The sequence below is a fragment of the Oncorhynchus clarkii genome, chromosome 27 (assembly GCF_045791955.1).
Source record: "Oncorhynchus clarkii lewisi isolate Uvic-CL-2024 chromosome 27, UVic_Ocla_1.0, whole genome shotgun sequence".
NCBI lineage: Eukaryota > Metazoa > Chordata > Actinopteri > Salmoniformes > Salmonidae > Oncorhynchus > Oncorhynchus clarkii.
The window spans coordinates 39636723-39660191 of NC_092173.1; the positions used below are offsets into that span (position 1 = coordinate 39636723).

The 23469-nt window shown below is 45.1% G+C and overlaps 2 protein-coding genes across 2 annotated transcripts; one reads left to right on the forward strand and one right to left on the reverse strand.

Annotated features, from left to right (window-relative positions):
• Window positions 1-224: 224 nt before the first annotated feature.
• LOC139386157 (extracellular calcium-sensing receptor-like) lies at window positions 225-5475 on the forward strand. Its single transcript, XM_071131615.1, has 11 exons — window positions 225-469; window positions 1237-1415; window positions 1635-1738; window positions 2533-2712; window positions 2921-3321; window positions 3457-3652; window positions 3862-4071; window positions 4145-4268; window positions 4396-4589; window positions 4668-4949; window positions 5053-5475. Exons 1-11 carry the CDS (start codon window positions 225-227, stop codon window positions 5473-5475), a joined length of 2538 nt encoding a protein of 845 aa, XP_070987716.1.
• A 1537-nt stretch (window positions 5476-7012) lies between these two features.
• Window positions 7013-13230, reverse strand: LOC139385907 (extracellular calcium-sensing receptor-like). The gene is made up of 9 exons (XM_071131199.1): window positions 13019-13230; window positions 12294-12588; window positions 12031-12117; window positions 11509-11775; window positions 10943-11149; window positions 10518-10790; window positions 10116-10343; window positions 8155-8278; window positions 7013-8062 (listed from the first exon to the last, which is right to left on the reverse strand). The coding sequence occupies exons 1-9, from the start codon at window positions 13228-13230 to the stop codon at window positions 7149-7151; spliced, it is 2607 nt and encodes an 868-aa protein (XP_070987300.1). The 3' UTR covers window positions 7013-7148.
• Between the last annotated feature and the right edge of the window lie 10239 nt (window positions 13231-23469).

A 23469-nucleotide genomic window follows, 5' to 3' on the forward strand; every position in this document is an offset into this window, starting at 1 on the left:
TCTGGGAGCAAAGTCCATTAACTTTCCCCCACCAGGCTGCATGTAAAGACTGGGAGATTTTCTGATCATAATCTTTACACTCTTTTTGACTCATCTGTATGTTTCATCATTACAACTGTGGTGTAGTTTTTCATGTTTTATTCAGTATTTAGAAATTACATTGGGACAGGTTTTGGTCTGGTCTGGTCAACTGCCTTCCTGTCTGTGTCCAGAGGAGCTCCCCCATGTCCCCCTGGTTCACCTGGCTGACACCGGCCATTCCCCTGCTACTGCCCTGGCTGGTCAGGGATGGGTCAGGGATGGTTCAGGCAACTGTGTGTTCACGGTGGGATCGTTCGGTTGGTCTGGATGACCGTGGTCTCTTCCAGGAAGGTGAAGTCGTGATCGGTGGTCTCATCCCCTTCCATAACCTCCCTCCTGCTCCAGACCTGAGCTTCAGCCAACCCCCTGACCTGCAGGCCTGTGTCAAGTAAGTTATTTCATTTATTTCTGTTCTCTAACTTTTTTATCACACTTTTCTTGCGTCTTTCTTTTCAAAGCTTGTTGAAATGATATTTTAATCCTTGTTTATTCTTTTGATGTAAGTAATTTTCTTTCATTTTGGAACAGCATTTAATTTTTAGCAGGACACTTTTCTTTATTTATTTTCCTAGACTTATTTTTGTTTCATGTCAGACTTGATCTAAATGTTGTTCTCTTCAGAAGACTGGAAAATGGACCATTGGACTTGTACTTTTTACACAGAATCGTAATCAATTAAAATTGAAATGCTAAATGTTTTGCTGTTGACACAGAATCATAATCACTTCAAAATGAATTGTAAAATTGTTTTACAGACAATTTCAAATCTGATGTTAACAAATTGTCTGCAAAACAATTTCAATCTTTGTTTTTGTCCAACTTCTCTCTTCAATTCTAATGTGTGTCATCTCAGAGAGAGAGACTGTATTTGCTGTAGCACGGTGCTCTATTTCTCTGAGTACAATGAGGCACGGCATATTTCTTGTAAATGCAAACACCTAAATAATATTGCTGTCACAGATTGGGGTATTTTTCCATCATGTTTAACATGAAATATATTTTTGTTGTGTTGTTTTATGTTGAATGTTGTTTCTCCTCACAATAAATGACATGAATCTGATTACAGGCTTACATCATCCTCAATTACACATGATGAATGTTTCTCTGTCATTCTCGCTCTCTCTCCTGTCTCATGTTTCACATCCCTGCTCTCAGTTTCCAAGAGGAACCATTGCAATGGGCACATGCGCTGGTGTTTGCGGTGGACGAGATTAACCGTAACCCCTTCCTGCTGCCGGGGGTTCGGCTGGGCTACCGTATCCTGGACAGCTGTAATCAGCACCCCTGGAGCCTGCGAGGGGCACTGTCCCTGGTGTCAGGGGGGAACATCAGATGTGAAACTACAGAGATTTCTAACCTCAAATGTGATTTTAACCACTAACCTCAACCTCATCTTTACCTAAAATTAAAATGTAATGAAATGTATTTGCCAAAATAGCCAATAATATTGTGAAGACCCTACACTAAATTAATATCAAATACTGTAGTTCATGTACTTGGTATCATGTGGTTCTGATTAAACATCCATGTTATGGGTATTCTGTCCTGTCCAGCACAGCCATCTAGTGACTGCCCTGTTCCTCTGGTCATTGGTGATGCATCGTCCACTCAGACCATCATCCTGTCCAGGACCCTGGGGCCTCTCTCTGTGCCTGTGGTCAGTCTCTCTCCACACAACCAGGAAGTGCAATGGCTAGAGAAATTGCCATAATACTTTAATTCATCATATTTCAGATAGTCTAGTATTTACTGAGATATTATATGAGGGTATTTGGTACTTCATAAAAAAAATATTGATGTGATTGTGTCCTTAGTCTCTCTCTCAACAACCAGGTTATATACTGAGTGGACAAAACTTTAGGAACACCTGCTCTTTTATGACATAGACTGACCCAGTGAATCCAAGTGAAAGCTAAGATCCCTTATTGATGTTACTTGTTAAATCCACTTCAATCAGTGTAGACGAAGGGGAGGAGACAAGTTAAAGGATTTAAAATATGTTTTTTAAGCCTTGAGAAAATTGAGACATGGATTGTGTATATTGGCCATTCAGAGGGTGAATGTGCAAGACAAAAGATTGTGAACGTGGTATGGTAGTAGGTGCCAGGCACACAGGTTTGTGTCAAGAACTGCAATGCAGCGGGGTTTTTCACACTCAAAAGTTACCCGTGTGTACCAAGAATGATCCACCACATCCAGCCAACTTGAAACAACTGTGGGAAGCATTGGAGTCAACATGGACCAGCATCCCTATGGAACGCTTTCGACACCTTGTAGAGTCCATGCCCCAACGAATTGAGGCAGTTTTGAGGGCAAATGGGGGTGCAACTCAATGTGTCCTTAATGTTTTGTACACTCAGCTAGAAAGATTGTGATAATGCTTTAATGACTTATAATTCATCTGGTCTGGTATTTAGTGAGAAATGATTGATTCAATGGCATTGTTCTCAGATCAGTTACCAGGCCAGCTGTGGCTGTCTCAGTGACAAACAGGAGTTCCCTAACTTCTTCAGGACCATCCCCAGTGATGTCTACCAGGCCCTCACCATGGCCCGGCTCACCTGGCTCTTGGGATGGACCTGGGTCGGGGCTATTGCTGTAGACAACGACTACGGTCGTCTGGCCATACAGGTGTTTCTTTATTTTACTTCAAATTTTGTTTGCGAGTTTATAAATTCTTCCTCAGTTTACAGAAAAAGAACTGCAGAATTTAATTTACATCACAAAACAATTGTATAGAAAACTGTATTTAGTTTATTTACATTATATCTAACACTGGATACTTAAAAAAAATATTTTTATCAACTTAGTATCAGTATTGTGACAATTTGATCCCCAGGTGTTTGAGGAGGAGATTCGGGGGACGGGGGTGTGCCTGGCGTTCTTTGAGACCCTCAACCGGGCAAACCTGGTGAGGGATGTGAAGCGAGCAGCAGACACGGTCCAGGCCTCGACAGCGCGGGTGATCCTGGTCTTCCTCTGGTACACTGACATGGGGGCGTTACTCCTGGAGCTGGGGAGGAGAAACGTGACGGACAGGCAGTTTCTGGCCAGTGAGGCATGGAGCACCAGCGGACAACTCCTACGAAACCCCGCCCTCTTTAACGTCGCTCAGGGCGTCGTGGGTGTGGCTATCCGCAGTGCACCTATTCCTGGCTTTGAGGCCCACCTTCGAAGTCTCAACCCCTCTCGTCGTCCCGGAGATGTCCTGTTGAAGGAACTCTGGGAAACGGTGTTTGGGTGTAGCCCTGGAGCAGCACATGGACACGGCACGTCTCTGCTCCCCTCTCCCCTTCCTCCAACCCCCTCTGTGTCACTACCACACACCCCTCCTCCCACCTCCAGTTCCCCTCATCCACGCCTGGCCTCCTGCAGTGGGGCAGAGACTCTGGAGGGGATACAGAGCCCCTTCACAGACACCTCCCAGCTGAGAATAACCTATAACGTGTACCTGGCTGTGTATTCTGCAGCCCACGCCCTCCACAGCCTGCTGTCCTGCCCCCAGAGAGACAGCCCTACCTGGGGCAGCAGCTTCACCTGCTCCCTTCCTTACAACATCAGCCCAGCGGAGGTACTCTCATCTATTGCCCGTGTTAATTAGACATGATTTGGAAACACAAATAAATCATGGGGGGAATTGGTCATGGCAATGTAATATTTTTTGTAATTTAATATCAATAAATATTCATGTTCACTTAGCAGTCACTATGGGGATATGTTTTGAGTTATTACATCATATTAACAGTGTAATGGTCATGTTTGTGTCTCCACTCTTCCAAGCTGTTGCAGCACCTGAACCAGGTTAACTTCACCACTCCACTTGGGGAGCCGTTCTACTTCCGGGGCGCGGACGTCCCTGCTGTGTACGACCTTGTGAACTGGCAGGCTGCGCCCCAGGGGTTGCTCAAACTTGTCACAATTGGCCGTGTAGACGGGTCTAATCTCCTCATCAACCAATCAGCCATCCAGTGGAACACAGGATCTAATATGGTAAGAAAGACCATTTTTAAAACATGAAGTCAATGGTTTTGTTCAAATGAAATTATTTACATGGCATGTACAGGTGCCTGTGTCAGTGTGCAGTGACAGCTGTCCCCCAGGCACCCGTGTAGCCAGGAGGAAGGGGGAGCCTGTCTGCTGCTTCGACTGCATCTCCTGTGCTGAGGGAGAGGTCAGCAACACCACAGGTCAGTGAACTGAATATCATCAGTCTTCTCACATCACTGAGGTGGGTGGTTATTCCCACAGTCTGTTGTGTGTTAATGCTTACTTAAGACTTATTAGACTGAATAATGAATGATGCTTTTCTCCCAGGCTCTTTGCAATGTGACCGGTGTCCTCTGGAGTTCTGGTCCAACAGCCATCGGACCGCCTGCATCCCTCGTCAGCTCGAGTTCCTCTCCTTCAATGACGTGATGGGCGTCACCCTGACCACTGTTGCCGTGTGCGGCGCTGTGGTTACAGTGGCTGTGTTTATGTTCTTTGTGTACCACCGCCACACCCCTCTGGTAAGAGCTTTAATAAAGTGTTGAATGGGATCAAATTGAGAATTATTATATGGTACCATGTGTGTGTAACCCTTCCAGGTGCGGGCCAACAACTCGGAGCTGAGCTTCCTGCTTCTCCTGTCACTCAAGCTCTGCTTCCTGTGTTCATTGGTGTTCATTGGCCGTCCCTCTGTGTGGGCGTGTCGGATCCGCCAGGCAGCATTTGGGGTCATCTTCGTGCTCTGCCTCTCCTGCCTCCTGGTCAAGACCATCGTGGTTCTGGCTGCGTTCCGCTCAGCCAGGCCCGGTGCTGGGCAGCTGATGAGGTGTTTTGGACCCGTTCAGCAGAGAGGGAGTGTCTTCCTCTTTACCAGTGTTCAGGTGAGCGCTTTAACATTAAAATAACTTCAAAGTCACCCAACTGAATTAATCAGTCATCTATAAGATATTTAAATTGTGTTTGTAATTGTGTTTGTAAACGCAGGTGATCATCTGTGCCGTGTGGCTGTCCACGAGCCCTCCCCTGCCTTACCGTGACCTAGGCCTCAAGGGGTCAAAGGTCATCCTGGAGTGTGAAGTGGGCTCTGTGGTTGGCTTCTCTCTGGTGCTGGGCTACATCGGCCTGCTGGCCTCCCTCTGTCTCCTCTTAGCCTTCCTGGCCAGGAAACTCCCAGACAACTTCAACGAGGCCAAGCTCATCACCTTCAGCATGCTGATCTTCTGTGCTGTGTGGATTTCATTCGTCCCTGCCTACATCAGCTCTCCTGGGAAGTACGCAGACGCTGTGGAGATATTCGCCATCTTAGCTTCCAGCTTTGGGTTACTGCTATGCATCTTCGCTCCGAAGTGTTACATCATCCTCCTGAGACCAGAGAGAAACACCAAGAAACACATGATGTCCAAATAGGAACCACCAAGAAAGACATGATGTCCAATTAGAAACCACCAAGAAACACATTATGTCCAATTAGAAACCAGCAGGAAACACATGATGTCCAAATAGGAACCACCAAGAAACACATGATGTCCAATTAGAAACCACCAAGAAACACATGATGTCCAATTAGAAACCAGCAGGAAACACATGATGTCCAATTAGAAACCACCAAGAAAGACATGATGTCCAATTAGAAACCACCAAGAAACACATGATGTCCAATTAGAAACCAGCAAGAAACACATGATGTTCAAATAGAAACCACCAAGAAACACCTGATGTCCAATTAGAAACCACCAAGAAATACCTGATGTCCAATTAGAAACCACCAAGAAACACATGATGTCCAAATATAGTCTTCAATGTGTTTAGTTAATCACACCATCTCACTGTTGTTTTGTATGGTAAAACCTTAACAAGGAATTACATGATACATTGTATAATACTTACCGGCAAGTTACATATTTAACAGTCAATACCTAAAGTTGATGGACACAAATGAACAGGACTTTTCTACCCTGTTGGTAGTGTATGTTTCTAATGATTCAAAAGTGAGTCAGCAGTGACTCATAGTTGAGTCAAGTGAATCAATAGTTAGTCAACAGTGAATCAACACTTAGTAAGTCTTTCTCTGAATCACAATATGACTCTTCTTTTCATTAGACTTTAATGACATCCATTTCTCCCCTGAGTGTCAGTTCTGAAAACAAATCAGTTCAATTAGATATGGTTAATGAAAAATGTTATTTTCTCCTTTCACATTTTATGAGGTGTGTAATTCTCTATTCCAATATGACACAGTTTCCTGAAATTTTAATAAAATATATCGCTAAATTTCAACTGTTCAATAAAAACACATTCAAGCAACTCCTTTCGGGTCAAACTGTTTTATTAAATGATTAATGAATAATTAATTCATTGGTGAATAAGTGTGGCAGCAGAATCCTTGAGAAGGAACGGGGAAGTTAAGCTGTTCCACACGATGTGATGATTAAATTGAAATCTTTTCGATGCAGAAACCCACTCATCGGGGATAACCTATACCTTAGAAGATTAAAGCCACGCACACAGACAAATTAAATACATTCAAAGCCTACTTAACAGGCCAAGGAAATAATATTTAGTCACAGAACATCATAATTATAATCAATAACATGCTACTACATATCACTAGAGTGCTAACGAAATGATAAAATCTCTTTGATTTAATTTCATTTATTGCCATCAAACTACAAACAGAAGTGAAAACAAAAAGGAGCTACTTCAAACTATTTGAGACCATCAAACTCTGTTACTATACATGTATATCTCCTTTCCTTTCTTTGCATGACAGAGTGTGAAGCAAATCCCTAGCAGGCATAGTACCTCCACCTAGTGTTCATATTTCAGATCAGCACAGAGGACATGAAGAAGACAAGAAGAGGAATCCACTATAAACTGCTGTTATGGTATTGAGTCTATGGGAGAATCTCAATTACTTTTCCGTGATTCCTCGTGTCCTCTCTCCTCTGTCTCCTTTTCAAAACTCAATGAATGAGAAGGTTAGATATCCCACCCCTCCAAACCTTCTCATCTAATTGGTTTTGAGATGAAAGCGAGGAGAGAGGACGTGAGAAATCAAGGAAAGGTAACGAAGATTCTCCCTATGTCTTGGTTGAGGCCCGGCCCATCAGAGCCTTCTTGGTGTTCCTATCTGGCCTCAGCAGGATGATGTAACACTTTGGGCCGAACAGCGCCACCAGGATGCCAAAGCTGGAAGCTAAGATGGCGAATATCTCCACAGCATCTGCATACTTCCCAGGAGAGCTGATGTAGGCAGGGACGAAGGATATCCAGACAGCACAGAAATTCAGCATACTGAAGGTGATGAACTTGGCCTCGTTGAAGTTGTCTGGAAGATTCCTTGCCAGGAAAGCCAAGAGGAAGCTAAGGAACGCCAAGAGGCCGATGTAGCCTAACAACGCTCCAAACCCTGCTACCGACCCCACCACACACTCATATACAATCTTATCATTATGGTAGCGCGTGTTTTTGTGTGGAGTTGGAGAGGCTGAAACCAGCCAGGCTGTGCAGATAGCAGCCTGGAATGAGGTGAGAACCAGGACTGTTCCTCTCTGCTGCCCAGCACCAAACCACTTCAGGCTTGCCTTCCCCCCAGGCTTAGAGGTCCTGAACACAGCCAGCACCACCATTGTCTTCACCAGTATACAAGAGACACAGAGAACAAAGCTGATACCAAATGCTGCATGCCTCAGCTGACACGTCCATAGCCGGGGCCGGCCAATGAACAGCAGCGAGCACAGAAAGCAGAGTTTGAGTGACAGAAGAAGAAGGAAGCTGAGCTCAGAGTTGTTGGCCTTGACAACAGGCGTGTTCCGGTAGTGGGTGAAGATTCCGAGGACCACTGCACAGATGAGGGCTCCTAGCAACGAGGCGGTCATCAAGGAGATGCCCAGTGCTTCCTGGTAAGAGAGGAACTCAACCCTCTTAGGGATGCAGAGGTCACGCTCCGGGCTGGACCAGAAGTCCTCTGGACACCTCGAGCACTTGGCCGAGTCTGACAGAAATGCATACATAGAAAATGTGGATAACATTTTCTCCAGCCCCAAACCACCCTCAAATTCTTTAAATGATATTAATTTCACTGACCTGTGGTGTTGCTGACCTCTCCCTCAGCACAGGAGATGCAGTCGAAGCAGCAGACAGGCTCCCCCTTCTTCCTGGCTACACGGGTCCCTGGGGGACAGCTCTCACTGCATACTGATCGTGGAGGCTATAAGGACGAAGGTGAGGGGGAATTTAACCTTTATTTATCTAGGCAAGTCAGTCAAAGAACAAATTATTTTTTACAAAGACGACCAAGGAGGGAGAATCAGACTTTAATATGCCCATAATTATACACCCATAATTATACACCCATGTTTATTCACCCATGTTTAATGCTTCTTTGCCCTCCACTGGTATAATTTGAGACTGTTTCTGTTGCAGTAGTGAAATATAACTACAGTTGAAGTGGGAAGTTTACATATACTTAGGTAGGAGTCATTAAAACTTGTTTTTCAACCACCCCACAAACGTCTTGTTAACAAACTATAGAATTTGGTTAGGACATCTACTTTGTGCATGACAAGTCATTTTTCCAACAATTGTTTACAGACAGATTTTTTCTCTTATAATTTACAGTATCATAATTCCAGTTGGTCAGAAGTTTATATTCACTAAGTTGACTGTGCTTTTAAACAGCTTGGAATATTCCAGAAAATTATGTCATGGCTTTAGAAGCTTCTGATAGGCTAATTGACATCATTTGAGTCAATTGGATGTGTACCTGTTTATGTATTTCAAGGCCTATCTTCACACTCTGTGCCTCTTTGCTTGACATCGTGGAAAAATCAAACGAAATCAGCCAAGACCTCAGATTTGTTTTTGTAGATCTCAAAAACTCTGATTCATTGGGAGCAATTTCCAAATGCCTGAAGGTACCACCTTCATCTGTACAAACAATAGTACGCAAGTATAAACACCATGGGACCATGCAGCCGTCATCCTGCTCAGGAAGGAGATGCGTTCTGTCTCCTAGAGATGAACGCACTTTGGTGCGAAAAATCTAAATCAATCCCAGAACAACAGCAAAAAACCTTGTGAAGATGATGGAGGAAACAGGTACAAAAGTATCTATATCCACAGTAAAACGAGTCCTATATCGACATATCCTGAAAGGCCGCTCAGCAAGGAAGAAGCCACTGCTCCAAAACCACCATAAAAAAAGCCAGACTACGGTTTCCAACTGCACATGGGGACAAATCGTACTCTTTGGAGAAATGTCCTCTGTTCTGATGAAACATTAATAAAACTGTTTGGCCATAATGACCATCGTTATGTATGGATGAAAAAGGGGGAGGCTTGCAAGCCGAAGAACACCTTCACAACCGTGAAGCACGGGTGTGGCAGCATTATGTTGTGGGGGTGCTTGCTGCAGGAGGGACAGGTGCACTTCACAAAATAGACGGCATCATGAGGTAGTAAAATTACGTGGATATATTGAACCAACATCTCAAGACAACAGTCAGGAAGTTAAAGCTTGGTCGCAAATGGGTCTTCCAAATGGACAATGACTCCAAGAATACTTCCAAAGTTGTTGCAAAATGGCTTAAGGACAACAAAGTCAAGGTATTGGAGTGGCCATCACAAAGCCCTGACCTCAATCCTATAGAAAATTTGCGGGCAGAACTGAAAAAGCATTTGCGAGCAAGGAGGCCTACAAACCTGACTCAGTTACACCAGCTCCATCAGAAGAAATGGGGAGTGGGAGGCTACCCAAAACATTTGAACCAAGTTAAACAATTTGAAGCCAATGCTACCAAATACTAATTGAGTGTATGTAAACTTCTGACCCACTGGGAATGTGATGAATGAAATAAAAGCTGAAAAAAAATGATCTCTACTCTTATCCTGACATTTCACATTCTTAAAATAAAGTGGTGATCCTAACTGACCTAATTCAGGGAATCAGGATTAAATGTCAAGAATTGTGAAAAACTGAGTTTAAATGTATTTGGATAAGGTGAATGTAACTTCTGACTTCAACTGTATATAACTTTACAAATAACCTTTTTTGACTCAAAGTTCCAAAAAATTCTGTCCTCGTCCAGTGTGAGCTCTTGTCCTGCGGGGGCTGATTCGTCCATCACACCCACATTCTCCACCTGAACGCTCCCGTCCTGGAGCCACGCCCAGTTCATGATGTCATAGATTGCCAAGGCATCCCCGTTGTCATCGAAAGAAACGCGATCACCTAACCCTGTGGTGAACTTAACCCTCTCCAGGTAATGGACCAGCTGGTCAGAGGGGGATGGAGGGAACAGAGGGAAGAGAGGAAAGAGGAGGAGATTATGTAGACAAAAGACAGTATGAGGTCAGCGGACCTTGACTTAGAAAACAGGAAAAGGAAGTAAACAGTTGGCAAAGTGTACATCTGCACCTGTTTGTGTGTGATTGTGTGTGTGTCCCACCTGCCAGGGCTCCAGTCTCTCTAGACTGGCACAGCTGTGCCCACTGAAAGGTCCTCTCCCTGGCACACACTGCAGAAGGTCATGCAGGGCATGGGCCAGGGCGTACACTGCCTTATACGCGCTATACTCCGGCCTGAGCTCAGACACGTCCCCATAGTTGGTCTCCACATCCCTCAGGTCCTCCTGACCTGTACATACATCACCCCCAGCCTCCACCCAACCTGCTGGGGGCTCCAACCTGCACCCAAACACAGCCTCCCAGAACTGTCTCACCTTATCAGAACAGAGAAAGGAATGTTTTAGAGGAACACTCATTTTTTTTTCTATATTGTAGAATTTACAGGCAAAGTAGCCCTTTAAATGTTTTAAACATAATGTATAAAGTAATTAAATAAATTGTTGGAGTTAAAAGACAACTACTTCACCATGTTGTTTCCAGGGTTATTGTCAGGTTGGTCGTTGGGGCGGATGCTAAGCAAGAAGTCCCTGAGGCCGGGTATCTCTCCACGACGGATGGCGATACCCAGGGTACCCCCCAGGTAGGGCATGAGACGGGGGGTGTGAAACACAGAGGAGGAGGACCAGGCTTCACTGGCAATCCACTGGAGACCCTTCACATTCTGCACCACCACCTTGTAAAACAGGTTTTATACTTTATAATCAGACCACCCCAATGGTAATACGCTGTAACACTTTTATACACTGTTGTTTGTGAGAGTAACATCATACAGCTGTTATGGCTGTTAGGGCTGTAGAATGCATTTGATGATAGTATGAGGAAAATGCGTGCTTACTATGACTGTGATGTGTGGTTGTCCCCCCCTAGATATCTTAGGATGGACGCACTAACTGTCCAGCGACACCGATATGTAAAATATATGCACACATCACTGACTGTAAGTGTCTCTGGATTAGAGCCTCTGAAACTAAAATGTGAATGTATTGTAAGAGTTATTTTAGATCAACTGTCAAGATAAAATAATCTCTGAACCTCATCCACCAGAGGGAGCAGGTAGGCCTCGACGGAGAACACCACCACCACACGAGCAGAGGAGCTCTTGATCTCTCCCACGATCCTCTGCAGCTCAGTGGGGCGGTTGTCTTTGGGCAGGACCTGGGAATAGGCCACACAGCCCCCTGACTCGGCCAGGCTTGAGTGGAAGGACCGGGCAGCATGAACTCCGTAGTCATCATCACTGAACACCAGTCCCACCCAGGTCCAACCCAACCGACGTAGGATCTGGATCATGGCTCGCACCTGAGATCACATCAACAGAGAATAGACATTACTGGTGTTATTACAGAGACTGGAGAGTATAGAGAGATCAACATAAACTACATACATTATTTTTGTCACCTTTTATTTAACCTTATCTAAGCTTTTTTAATTTTTTTTATTTACCCTTATATTTAACAGTAAATGCAATAACACAGTATGAAGTGTATAGTGAGTATACATGGGAGCTGACGGTTCACTGTGTAATTATGTCATTGTAGCCTTCTAGAGACAGACCTGAAAGGAATCACTGGGGATGGTTCTGAAGAAGGATGGGTATTTTCCCCGGTCGCTCAGACAGGAACACGTGGCGTAATGACTCACCTGAGGGAGAAAAATATACAATTATTAATTTGTTATTCTTCAATGAATTAATATAATAGTAATGTTTCATGCCTAGACACATGTAAGACCTAGTGTTTCTCACTCAAAGTGTGCTTTTGGAATACAAGAAGGACATTTCCAATAATGATGTCATCTTTCTATTCTTTCTGATTTACCATGGGAACCCGGAACAGCCCTAGAACACTGGAGATGGCGATGGAGTGTGTAGACCCTGGGTCTCCCACAATCCCTAGCACCGGGGGTGACCCAGAACAACTCTCATCCAAAAAGAACTCTTTCTCTGTCCCACTGGCCAATGACATGGCAGCACGGAGCGATACGCCCAACTTCTGGCAGTTGTCGTAGAGTTGGTATCCGAGCGTGATGTTTGGCAGAAGGTCAGGGTTTCTGTTGATCTCATCTACAGCAAACGCCATAGTCTGGGCCTGCTGGAAACCAAAACTGGTAAAACTGAAAAGGAACATTCAATCAATTTGTAAATGTTTTAAATCGCTCTAGAGGTGTTGAACCCTGTGCACCTCTTAAGTGGTGTGTGTGAGAGTGTTGTCATAAGGGGTTGAGAGGAGAAAACAAATTACCTTTGTCAAGGATAGATAATAAAATAGCTTTTATCTTAAAGGTAAATTTGCTTAGAAAACAGGAATAATGATTGAAAACAATGGAAGACACACAATTTATTTACAGATATTTTGAAACCACAATGTACTATTCACCAATGTAACAAGAACCCAGTAGGTCTCCGGCACCAGGGTTGGTTAACACTGATCATAGTGAGGCTTCTTATAGTAGGGATGTCTATCTGTCCTTTTTAGGAGAGGTGCAGACACACATCCAGTCCAGTCCAGTCTAGTCCAGTCCAGTCCAGTAGATGAATACTCACCCCTCACAGTAGAGCTGCTGGGGTTCTGATGTGAAAGACAGCTCAGGGAACACAGTGAAGTAGTGGACCTCAAACAGACCTCCCAGAATCACATCACCCTTCTGGTACATCCCATTCAGACTGAAATGCTCCCGCAGACGACAGGACGAGGAAGTGGACGAGGCAGAGGAGTAGTTCAATAGAAGGCTCAGAGATGAGGAGTTCAGTATCATGACTATAGATAGGTAAAGGTTAATATATTGCCTGACCCTCATAGCTGTACTCTGTCTCTCCCCCTCTCTCTCTTGCTTACTCTCTCTCCCTCTCTTTTATATTGTCAGTGGAGGTTGACACTGTAAAGCAGGGAGAGGAGTGGCAGGGGGAGGGAGTTGGGGGGGGGGGGGGGGTGGCAGGGGGTATGCAGGGTGGAGGGATTGCAGGGGTAGTGGAGGGTTGTTAGGGGGAGGGGGTCAGAGTTGCAGGTAGGAGCTGAAACTTGGAGTGTCAGAGAAAGACGATATGTGAACTGTTGCCACACGAAAAGGGCAACCAGGGAAGAACAAACACCATTCTAAATACAACCCATATTCATGTTCATTTATTTTCCCTTTTGAGCTTTATCTATTAGCACATCGTTACAACACTGTATAGTAAGAGGATTTATTCATGAATTACTTTTCCATTTAGTAGTACAAAGCAGGGAGTGGTCTGAGACTCAGAACGACTGATAGGAAACCCACTAAGTAATACAAACCATAGATGGCTTTATCTAGAGACATTATGACATTTGGAATGTCTCTGTTCCTTTGAAACTTTTCTGAGTTAAATTTTTTATTTCACTTTTGTTTATTATCTTTTTCACTTGCTTTGGCAATGTGGTCATATGATACCAATGCCAATAAAACCTTTTGAATTTAATTGAAATTGAAAGAACACACCACCAAGTTATTCCACCATGTGTCCTGTAACTGTTTTTCTCCCTCCCCGCTTCCTCTCCATCTCTCTCTCTCTCTCTCTCTCTCTCTCCCTCCCTCCCTCCCTCCTTCACAGATGTACCAGTTTATTGCTTGGTGTCTGTTATTAAGGGGTCTTTAGCTCCAGGCTAATAATGAGGCTGTGATGAATCAAGAGACACACACAGAAAAATCAAAATCAAATCTAATTTGATTGGTTGCATACACATATTTTGCTAAATGTTATTGTGGGTGTAATGAAATGCTTATGTTCCAGCAGTGCAGTAACAATGCAACACAATACAGGCAACAACAACAAGCAATTAGGAAGCGGTCTATTGCGCCGACAGAGATGGCCGCCTCGCTTTGCGTTCTTAGGAAACTGTGCAGTATTATGTTTTTTGTATGTGTTATTTCTTACACTGTTACCCCAGTCTTAAGTCTTGTTACATACAGCCGGGAGGAACTATTGGATATAAGAGAAACATCAACTTACCAACATTATGACCAGAAATAAGACTTTCCCGAAGCGGATCTGTAACGCTCGTCTTCGTAAGGAAGAGTGGACCAAAGCGCAGCGTAGAAAGTGTTCATGATTTTTGTTGTCTAGAATCACTCAAACAAAAATAACGAATACAAAACATTTCCGTCAGGCACAAATACTAAACGGAAAACAACACCCCACAAAACCCAAACAGAAATGACAACTTATATATGATGCCCAATCAGAGACAACGATAGAGAGCTGCCTCTGATTGGGAACCACACTAGGCTAAACAACAAAGAAATAGAAAACATAGATTCTCCCACCCGAGTCACACCCTCACATAACCAAACATAGAGAATAAATAAGGATCTCTAAGGTCAGGGTGTGACAGTACCCCCCCCCCCCCCCGGCCGCAAACCTGAACCTATAGGGGACCGCTGCTGGAGGTTCCGGACTGCGGACCGCCGCTGGAGGCTCTGGACTGCGGACCGTCGCTGGAGGCTCCGGACTGCGGACCGTCGCTGGAGGCTCCGGACTGTGGACCGTCGCTGGAGGCTCCGGATTGGTAACCCTCGCTGAAGGCTCTGTACTGGGAACCCTCGCTGAAGGCACTGGACTGGGAACCCTCGCTGGAAGCTCTGGACTGGGCACCCTCGCTGAAGGCTCTAGACTGGGAACCTTCGCTGAAGGCTCTGGACTGGGAACCCTCACTGGGAGCTCTGGACTGGGAACCCTCACTGAAGGATCTAGACTGGGAACCTTCGCTGAAGGCTCTGGACTGGGAACCCTCACTGGGAGCTCTGGACTGGGAACCCTCACTGAAGGATCTAGACTGGGAACCCTCGCTGAAGGCTCTGGACTTGGAACCCTCGCTGAAGGCTCAGTGCCATGGATCATCACTGGAGGCTCCGCGCCATGGATCATCACTGGAGGCTTCGTGCCATGGATCATCACAGGAGGCTTCGGGCCATGGATCATCACTGGAGGCTTCGTACGTGGAGCCGGAACAGGTCTCACCGGACTGAGGAGACGTACTGGAAGCCTGGTGCGGGGAGCTGCCACAACAGATCCTGGCTCAGTGATTATGGAGAGCTGGCACGGGACGCACTGGGCTATGAAGGAGACATAGTGCATAGAGCCGGCGCAGGATATGCTGGGCCGTGGAGGCGCACTGGAGGTCTAGAGAGCAGAGCTGGCACAACGCATCCTGGCTGACTCCCCCCTGTAGCACGGAAAGTGCGGGGAGCTGGAACAGTTTACACTGGGCTTTGCTGGCGTACTGGTGATACAGTACGTAGAGCTGGTGCAGGATATCCTGGACCGAAGAGACGCACCGGAGGACCAGGAGCACTGAGCCGGTGCAATCCGTCCCATTCTAGCACGGCAATTGTGGGGAGCTGGAACAGAGTGCACCGGGCTTTGAATGCGTACGGGAGACACCGTGCGCATCACTGCATAACACGGTGCCTGACCAGTCACACGCTCCCTACGGTAAGCATGGGGAGTTGGCTCAGGTTTAAACCCTACCTCCGCCAATCTCCCAGTGTGCCGCCCCACCAATCTCCCCGTGTGCCGCCCCACCAAATTTGTTTTGGGGCTGCCTCTCGTGGGACTGGTTAGTTTGCAGTGGTTGGCTGAGGCGGACAGGGCTTTTGGTGACCTGAGGGCTCTGTTTACCTCGGCTCCCGTGCTGGCCCATCCGGATCCCTCTTTGGCATTCATAGTGAAGGTGGACGCGTCCGAGGCTGGGAAAGGAGCCGTGCTCTCTCAGCGCTCGGGTACGCCACCAAAGCTCCGCCCCGTGTTTTCTTCCTGAGGAAGCTCAGCCCTGCGGAGCAAAACTATGACGTGGGGGACCGGGAGCTGTTGGCTGTCATCAGGGCTTTGAAGACGTGAAGACATTGGCTTGAGGGGGCTAAATACCTTTTCTCATCTGGACTGACCACCAAAATCTGGAGTACATCCAGGCGGTGAGGAGACTGAACCCTAGCCAGGCAAAGTGGGTCATCTTTTTCACCAATTTTGTTTTCACCCTTTCCTACAAACCACGTTCCCATAACGTGAAGGAGGACGCACTGTCCCAGCTGTATGACACAGAGGAGCGTTCCATGGATCCCACCCCCATACTCCCGGCCTCCTGCCTGGTGGCGCCGGTAGTGTGGGAGCTGGATGCAGACTTTGAGCAGGTGCTACGTGCAGAGCCCACTCCCTTTCAGAGTCCCGCTGGGCGTCTGTACGTTCCGTCTTCTGTCCGTGCCCGGCTGATCTATTGGGCCCACACGTCACCCTCCTCTGGTCATCCATGCATCGGTCGGATGGTGTCCTGTCTGAGTGGGAAGTACTTGTGGCCCACTTTGGCTAAGGACGTGAGGGTTCATGTTGCCTCCTGCTCAGTGTGCGCTCAGTGTAAGGCTCCTAGGCATCTGCCCAGAGGTAAGTTACACCCCTTACCCGTTCCACAATGACCTTGGTCGCTCCTGTCGGTGGTCTTCCTTACCGATCTACCTCCCTCACGGGGTAACACCACGTTCCTGGTCGTTGTTGACCGTTTTTCTAAGTCCTGCCGTCTCCTCCCGCTGCCCGGTTTCCCTACAGCCCTACAGACTGCCGAGGCCTTGTTTACACATTGCTTCCGGCACTATGGGGTGCCTTAGGACATAGTGTCTGATTGGGGTCCCCAGTTCACTTCAAGGGTCTGGAGGGCGTTCATGGAAGGTCTGGGGACCTCGATCAGCCTTAGCTCGGGTTTTCACCCCGAGAGTAACGGGCAGGTGGAGAGAGTTAACCAGGACGTGGGTAGGTTTCTGAGATCTTATTGCCAGGACCGGCTGGGGGAGTGGGCAGCGTTCGTGCCCTGCGCAGAGATGGCCCAGAACTCGCTCTGCTACTCATCCACTAACCTCTCCCCCTTCCAGTGCATACTGGGGTTTCAGCCGGTTCTTGCTCCTTGGCATCAGAGTCAGACCAAGACTCCTGCGGGGGATGACTGGTTCCGGCGTGCGGAGGAAACATGGGACGCCGCCCATGTTCACCTTCAGCGTGCCGTGCTGCGCCAGAAAGCCTGCGCAGACCGTCACCGCAGTGAGGCCCCGGAGGACCCGGTCTGGCTCTCGACCCCAAACCTGCCACTCCGCCTGCCCTGCCGAAAGCTGTGTCAGCAGTTTGTGGGGCCATTTAAAGTTCTGAGGAGACTGAACGAGGTGAGTTACAGGTTACAGCTTCCCCCCGATTACCATATTAACCCCTCGTATCATGTGTCTCTCCTCAGGACGGTGGTGACTGATTCACCATAGTGAAGGCGTAAACTCAGATTTTCTAGGTCTCTATGTTTTTAGTTAGATAGGTATCTCCATTTCTTCTGACGAAGAGGAGTAGTATGATGGTTTGGAGGACCAATGCGCAGCGTAGTAAGTGTTCATAGTTTTTTTAATAAATAACGAACACTGAACAAAACAATAAATGTGAAGTAATCAAAACCGAAACAGTCCCGTGTGGCACAAACACTAACACAGAAAAATAAACACCCACAACTCAAAAGTGAAACCAGGCTACCTAAGTATGATTCTCAATCAGGGACAACGATTGACAGCTGCCTCTGATTGAGAACCATACCAGGCCAAACACAGAAAATCCCTAATTATAGAAAAAAATAACATTGACAACCCACCCATCTCACGCCCTGACCATACTAAAATAAAGACATAATAAAAACAAAGACATAATAAAATAACTAAGGTCAGAACGTGACAAGATCAAATATATTGTTTAGGTTTTCTACTGGTAAGTTTGCACCTTCACTATTACAGTGCAACTGTAACGGCTTTCTTGTGGTGAAGGAGAGTCGGACCAAAATGCAGCGTGTAGATTGCGATCCATGTTTATTAATAAACAAATGTAAAACACGAATCAATTATAAACACTACAAAACAAATAACGTAACAAACGTAACGAAAACCGAAACAGCCTATACTTGCGTAAACTAACACAGAGACAGGACCAAAGACACTAAGGACAATCACCCACAAAACACCCAAAGAATATGGCTGCCTAAATATGGTTCCCAATCAGAGACAACGATAAACACCTGCCTCTGATTGAGAACCACTTCAGACAGCCATAGACTTCACTAGAACACCCCACTAAGCTACAATCCCAACACACCACATACAAAAACCCATGCCACACCCTGGCCTGACCAAATAAATGAAAATAAACACAAAATACTTCGACCAGGGCGTGACAGCAACATTTTGTCCAGGAGGGATTTAATTTGTTGTTGCCTCTTTGGTTTGGTAGGTTTCTACACTACTTTCCTTCCATCTACAGCATTTCTTAATATATTCAGTTCCTTGGGCTTTGATGCCTCATGATTGAGCATAGCTCTGTTCAAGTAGAGTGTGATTTTATAGGGGTGTCAGTGGACTGACTGACAGAATGCTCTTAGATACACTGGGTTGAGGTCAGTGATAAAGTGTCTACAGTGCTACTGCCAAGAGATGAGCTATAGGTGTACCTACCAAAGGAGTCCCCTTAAAGCCTACCATTGACAATGTACGTACCCAGTGTCCAACAGAGCTGCAGAACTTTTTGTTGGCGTAGTTGTGTCTAGGGGGGCACATGTGTTAGGGAATACTGTCAACTCTGTCACGCCCTGACCTTAGAGATCCTTTTATGTCTCTATTTTGGGTTTGGTCAGGGCGTGAGTTGGGGTGGGCATTCATTCTGTTGTGGGTTCTATGTTTTATTCTCTGTGTGTTTGGCCGGGTGTGGTTCTCAATCAGAGGCAGCTGTCTATCGTTGTCTCTGATTGAGAACCATACTTAGGTAGCCTTTTCTTAGGTAGATTTAGGTAGACCACCAAGAATGGTGGTCCCAAGCTCCAGCGATGGGGTTGAGCCAGTTCTTTAAGGGTTTTACCGTGAGTAACGTCATCAGCAGGATTGTTTATGCTATCAACATACCTCCAGTCCTGGACTTCGGTTAGGTCTTGGATTTCCGCAATGCGAGTTCCGACAAAGACCTTATACCTGCAGGACTCCGACTTGAGCCAGGTCAATACAGTGGTCAAATCACTCCAGTAGATGACCCTTTGGATTGGCAAGGTGAGCTCGGCTCGCAAGGTAGAGGCCAACTGGGCTCCGGAAAAGGCGGCACTGAGTTCCAGCCTAGGCATTGACAACTGCTTCTTGGTTGCGACCCTGGACCTGGCCATGACAAAGGAGACATGGGTGTGGCCTCTGCCTTATCCTCCACTCTTAGATAGGAAACCCCATAAGCTTGCTCCAAAGCGTCACAGAACACATGCAGTTTGTTAGGAAAATTATGATTAAGTGACTGAACAAATCATTTTAAATGGAACTGTAACTAAGTAAACTTATACTCTGTTTTATTATATCTGATTAACAATATGAGTTCATAAGAAGGGATTGTGTGACACGGACATGGAGTAATTAAAGTTAATGAACAGCATTCCAACTAGGCAGAAACAAATGGGTTGTGGATTAAGTAAGCAGATAAGGTAGTTAACCTATGATTGAACCGACAAAACTTAGCTCTGGGGTGTTTTAGAAAAGACAGCGAGTGCATTCCTAGGTTTTCTGTTAAGGAAATGTAAGGACTTTAGAGATTGCCACTCATAGACATGTTTTTTCTAAAATCAATGATTTTAGATAAAGTCAAACAGTGAGACGCTTAGTGGTATTTGAGAGATGGGAGGGAAAACGGTTACTGTTTAAATCGTTAAATATATATATTTAAGAAAATATATAAGTAGCACAGATACTTCTTAAAGTAGATAAGACACTTGACAGAGAATTGGTACAGGATTGACATGAATGGACGCCCAAGGGAGAATTGGACTCGTGGAGAATGAAAGGGGCGCTCCTACATGATGATGTCAGACATAAGGATCATTTACTAATCTTACCTAAGTCATTGTTTAGAGTAGGTAAGGGAACACCCCCCTGAAATGGACAAAAATTAATGGGAAGTCATTGGCACTGGACAAACCATATACACGGTGTCCAGTACCACTCAATTCGACGTCGTTTTGTGTAAAGTTGATTGCAAATGCCATATAGCAAATGCCAGTTGTAACACTTTAAAAATCCAACAGGTGGCGAGTGCGCTCCACCGTGGTTTTTCATATTGCAAATGCAACACAAGTCAACATCCAAAAGCAAAATTTTGAAAAAGTGAAAAAAAAATCAAAAACTTATCACACCCCCAAAAAAGTGCTTTCTGGACCGTCAATTACACATGTGTAATAACTGTATGAATATACTTTTGTCCAATTTTATTATCACAATTTTTATTTTTTATTTTACTTGCGCATAAGGCATATGTTTTGTCCATTTGCAATATGATTTCATAGGAAGTCAAAAGTCAAAAGTCAAAAATAGCTAAATTTTATAAAAAACTTCACACACCCTTAAAAAAGTGCTTTCTGGACCGTTTTTCGAAATTCTTTCGAATTTTGTGTCAATTACACACGAATAAGGACTGTATCAACATACTTTAGTCGTATTTTATTATCATAAAAAAAAAATCTCACTTGTGCATAAGGCATATTATGCATAAGGCATATTAGGCACATTTGCAATATGATTTCATAGGAAGTCAAAAGTCAAAGTCAAAAGTCACTCTTTTTGGGGCCAAATGCCATAAGAAATTTGACATGCTCAAAAATTCTGCAGAAATGCAAAATTGACTGGCCTGATGAACTCGGGATGGCCGGGCAGTGATAGTTGTTCCTTTCCATCACTCGTTGTGTTTATTTCATCATGTCCATTTGGTGATGTTTTTTTCACTATAGAATCATATTGCAAGTGCACATGCATTTGCAATATGTTTCAATGGGCATTTACCATCACAAATTTGTCAAGCTATAAAAATCCTGCAGGAATGCGAAATTGACTGGCCCGATGAACTCGGGATTGCTGGGCAGTGATTCTGGTTCCTCTCCATCGCTCGTTAGGGTTGATTTCAGAATGTCACTTTGGTGATGGTACCTCACTGTTTAAACATATTGCAAATGGACAATAGTCACCAGCAAGTCACTGTCCATCAGTCAATTAGATATCATTCTGACACCAAACTGATACAAACTGACACCAAACCCACTTTTTCCAACTTGTTTAGTATCCAACTATCACATACTACAGAGCTGGCCCAAAATTCACAACACCTTCTGTTCAAACCATAATAAAAACGTAAAACACATAGTTACGTTCTAGCTGCGGGTCCAGTTCTGATGTTATATGTAGGCCTAATTGAGGCGACCCCGAATCCCAAGTTTCGGCTCGATAGGTCAACTGGTGCCCGAGCAAGACCCTAATTGGTGCTGAAAATCCACTTTTTTCCGTGCCTTGCTACGGGGTCCTTGAATGAGCAATCGGACATAAACGTTGGGGTCCGTCTATATGGGCCAAGGTGGTCATAATGCACCTAGTCTTGCGACTCTGGGACATTTCTAAATGTCGTAATTTTCGTGATGCAAAAATGATTTGAAGTTATTGCAAATGTACGAGGCTGTTTCTCGGTCCGAGAACCTTCTAGAGCCACATAACTCACCACACACTATCGACCTAAGGTCTAGAACAGGTTTATAAAGTTTCGGAACTCTAGGTCTGACGGTTCTTTAAAAGTTCCAACAAGGTTAACTTATGCAGGCAGTGTATGTCTCTACGCACCCCAATACATCCCTCCTTCCAAGCTGTGTGTGTGTGTGATTTAGTTTTTCTTCGAAATTTTATCGGGAAAATGACTGATTTACAGTTCATGGGGGTTGCCTAATCACACATATGAAGTTTTGGAAAGATCTGACCTTTTTAACCCTTGGAAACAGCCACTATGACACCAATTATGGCACTTCCGGTTCGCACAGGAAGCTATAAATAAACTCATATCCTGATTGGGGTGTGCCTTTACAGAATCCTGAGTTTTAAGTTTTTACGTTAAGAACTGAGTTATTTACGGAGGGTTTAGTAAGTGTGTGTTATTTCAGAAAATCATAGAAAATCACAGAAATCTCGCAGAGCTCCGCAGCACACTTTAAAAAGAATCGTATGAACACCCTGCAACTGGATCTATAACTGTTTGAAAAAAAAACCTTAGTTTTGAACATCACCAATTTGACATTGTACGATTTCTCTTAAATGACGATAAATAAATGGCTGGTTCTTTTTTTATTGACACCGGAGGCTCCTTGACTTTGACGTGAAGCGGAAAAATTATTGCTCTATTTTCATTTTGGACCTTTTTTCCCAGAAAAATGGCCATAACTCAAAAACCGTTGAGGCCTAGACGCCATCTTGTTCGGGGCCAACTGCCCATTATGCCAAACCTACCCTCACCAAGTTTTGGCGTTAAAATATTTTCCGTTTAGGAGATAAGGCCACGTCGTGATTCGTGATGTTTTGTACATTTGCAATATGATTGCTTATGCCCTCTTGTGGGATTTGCCGGGACAGCGGAAAAATGACCAAAATTTGATTATTTTATAAAACGCAAACTGAATGTCAGAGAGAGTTTGTTTGATGACTTCCCGGTAGATCCGGCCCTGCCGCACGGCCCGACGCCGTCCGCGAATTTTACAAACGTTTTCGGACGTCTAATAAGGGACCGTACATTTGCAATATGGACTTTCTCACTAACCATATGGCGAATGTCAAAATGTTCCCTTAAGGTATGCAAGGTTGTTAGCTGGGCAGAGCCAGGTATCAAAGGGGGGATAGGTAAATTGTGTTCTAGGATAGGATGTGACCTACTGGATAATAAGCAAATACATTTTTTTTAGCTAACAAGTAGGTATAGAAGTTAAAGATATAATCAGATAGAACAAATGAGAAACTGTTTGTTAACCAAACCTGTATGTCCAAGATTTTATGCACTACAGGTGAATTACAGGTGAAGTCACTCAATCCAGTCCCTGAGGCCTGTTGGGGGACCACACCAAGGACTTCTGGTGACAGCTAGCTGAAAGAGCTACCCGGATTCATATCACAGGAGGGTAAGACACATTGACACTGTCG

Excerpts from the sequence above, each read along its gene's own strand:
- LOC139386157 (XM_071131615.1), top strand. The coding sequence starts at position 225 with ATGTCCCCCTGGTTCACCTGGCTGACACCGGCCATTCCCCTGCTACTG. Across the intron at positions 1,739-2,532 it reads GGCCTCTCTCTGTGCCTGTG|ATCAGTTACCAGGCCAGCTG; the intron begins GTCAGTCTCTCT and ends CATTGTTCTCAG. Across the intron at positions 4,269-4,395 it reads AGAGGTCAGCAACACCACAG|GCTCTTTGCAATGTGACCGG; the intron begins GTCAGTGAACTG and ends CTTTTCTCCCAG.
- LOC139385907 (XM_071131199.1), bottom strand. The coding sequence starts at position 13,230 with ATGATACTGAACTCCTCATCTCTGAGCCTTCTATTGAACTACTCCTCT. Across the intron at positions 10,791-10,942 it reads ATAACCCTGGAAACAACATG|GTGAGACAGTTCTGGGAGGC; the intron begins GTGAAGTAGTTG and ends TGTTCTGATAAG. Across the intron at positions 8,063-8,154 it reads AGAGGTCAGCAACACCACAG|ACTCGGCCAAGTGCTCGAGG; the intron begins GTCAGTGAAATT and ends CATTTCTGTCAG.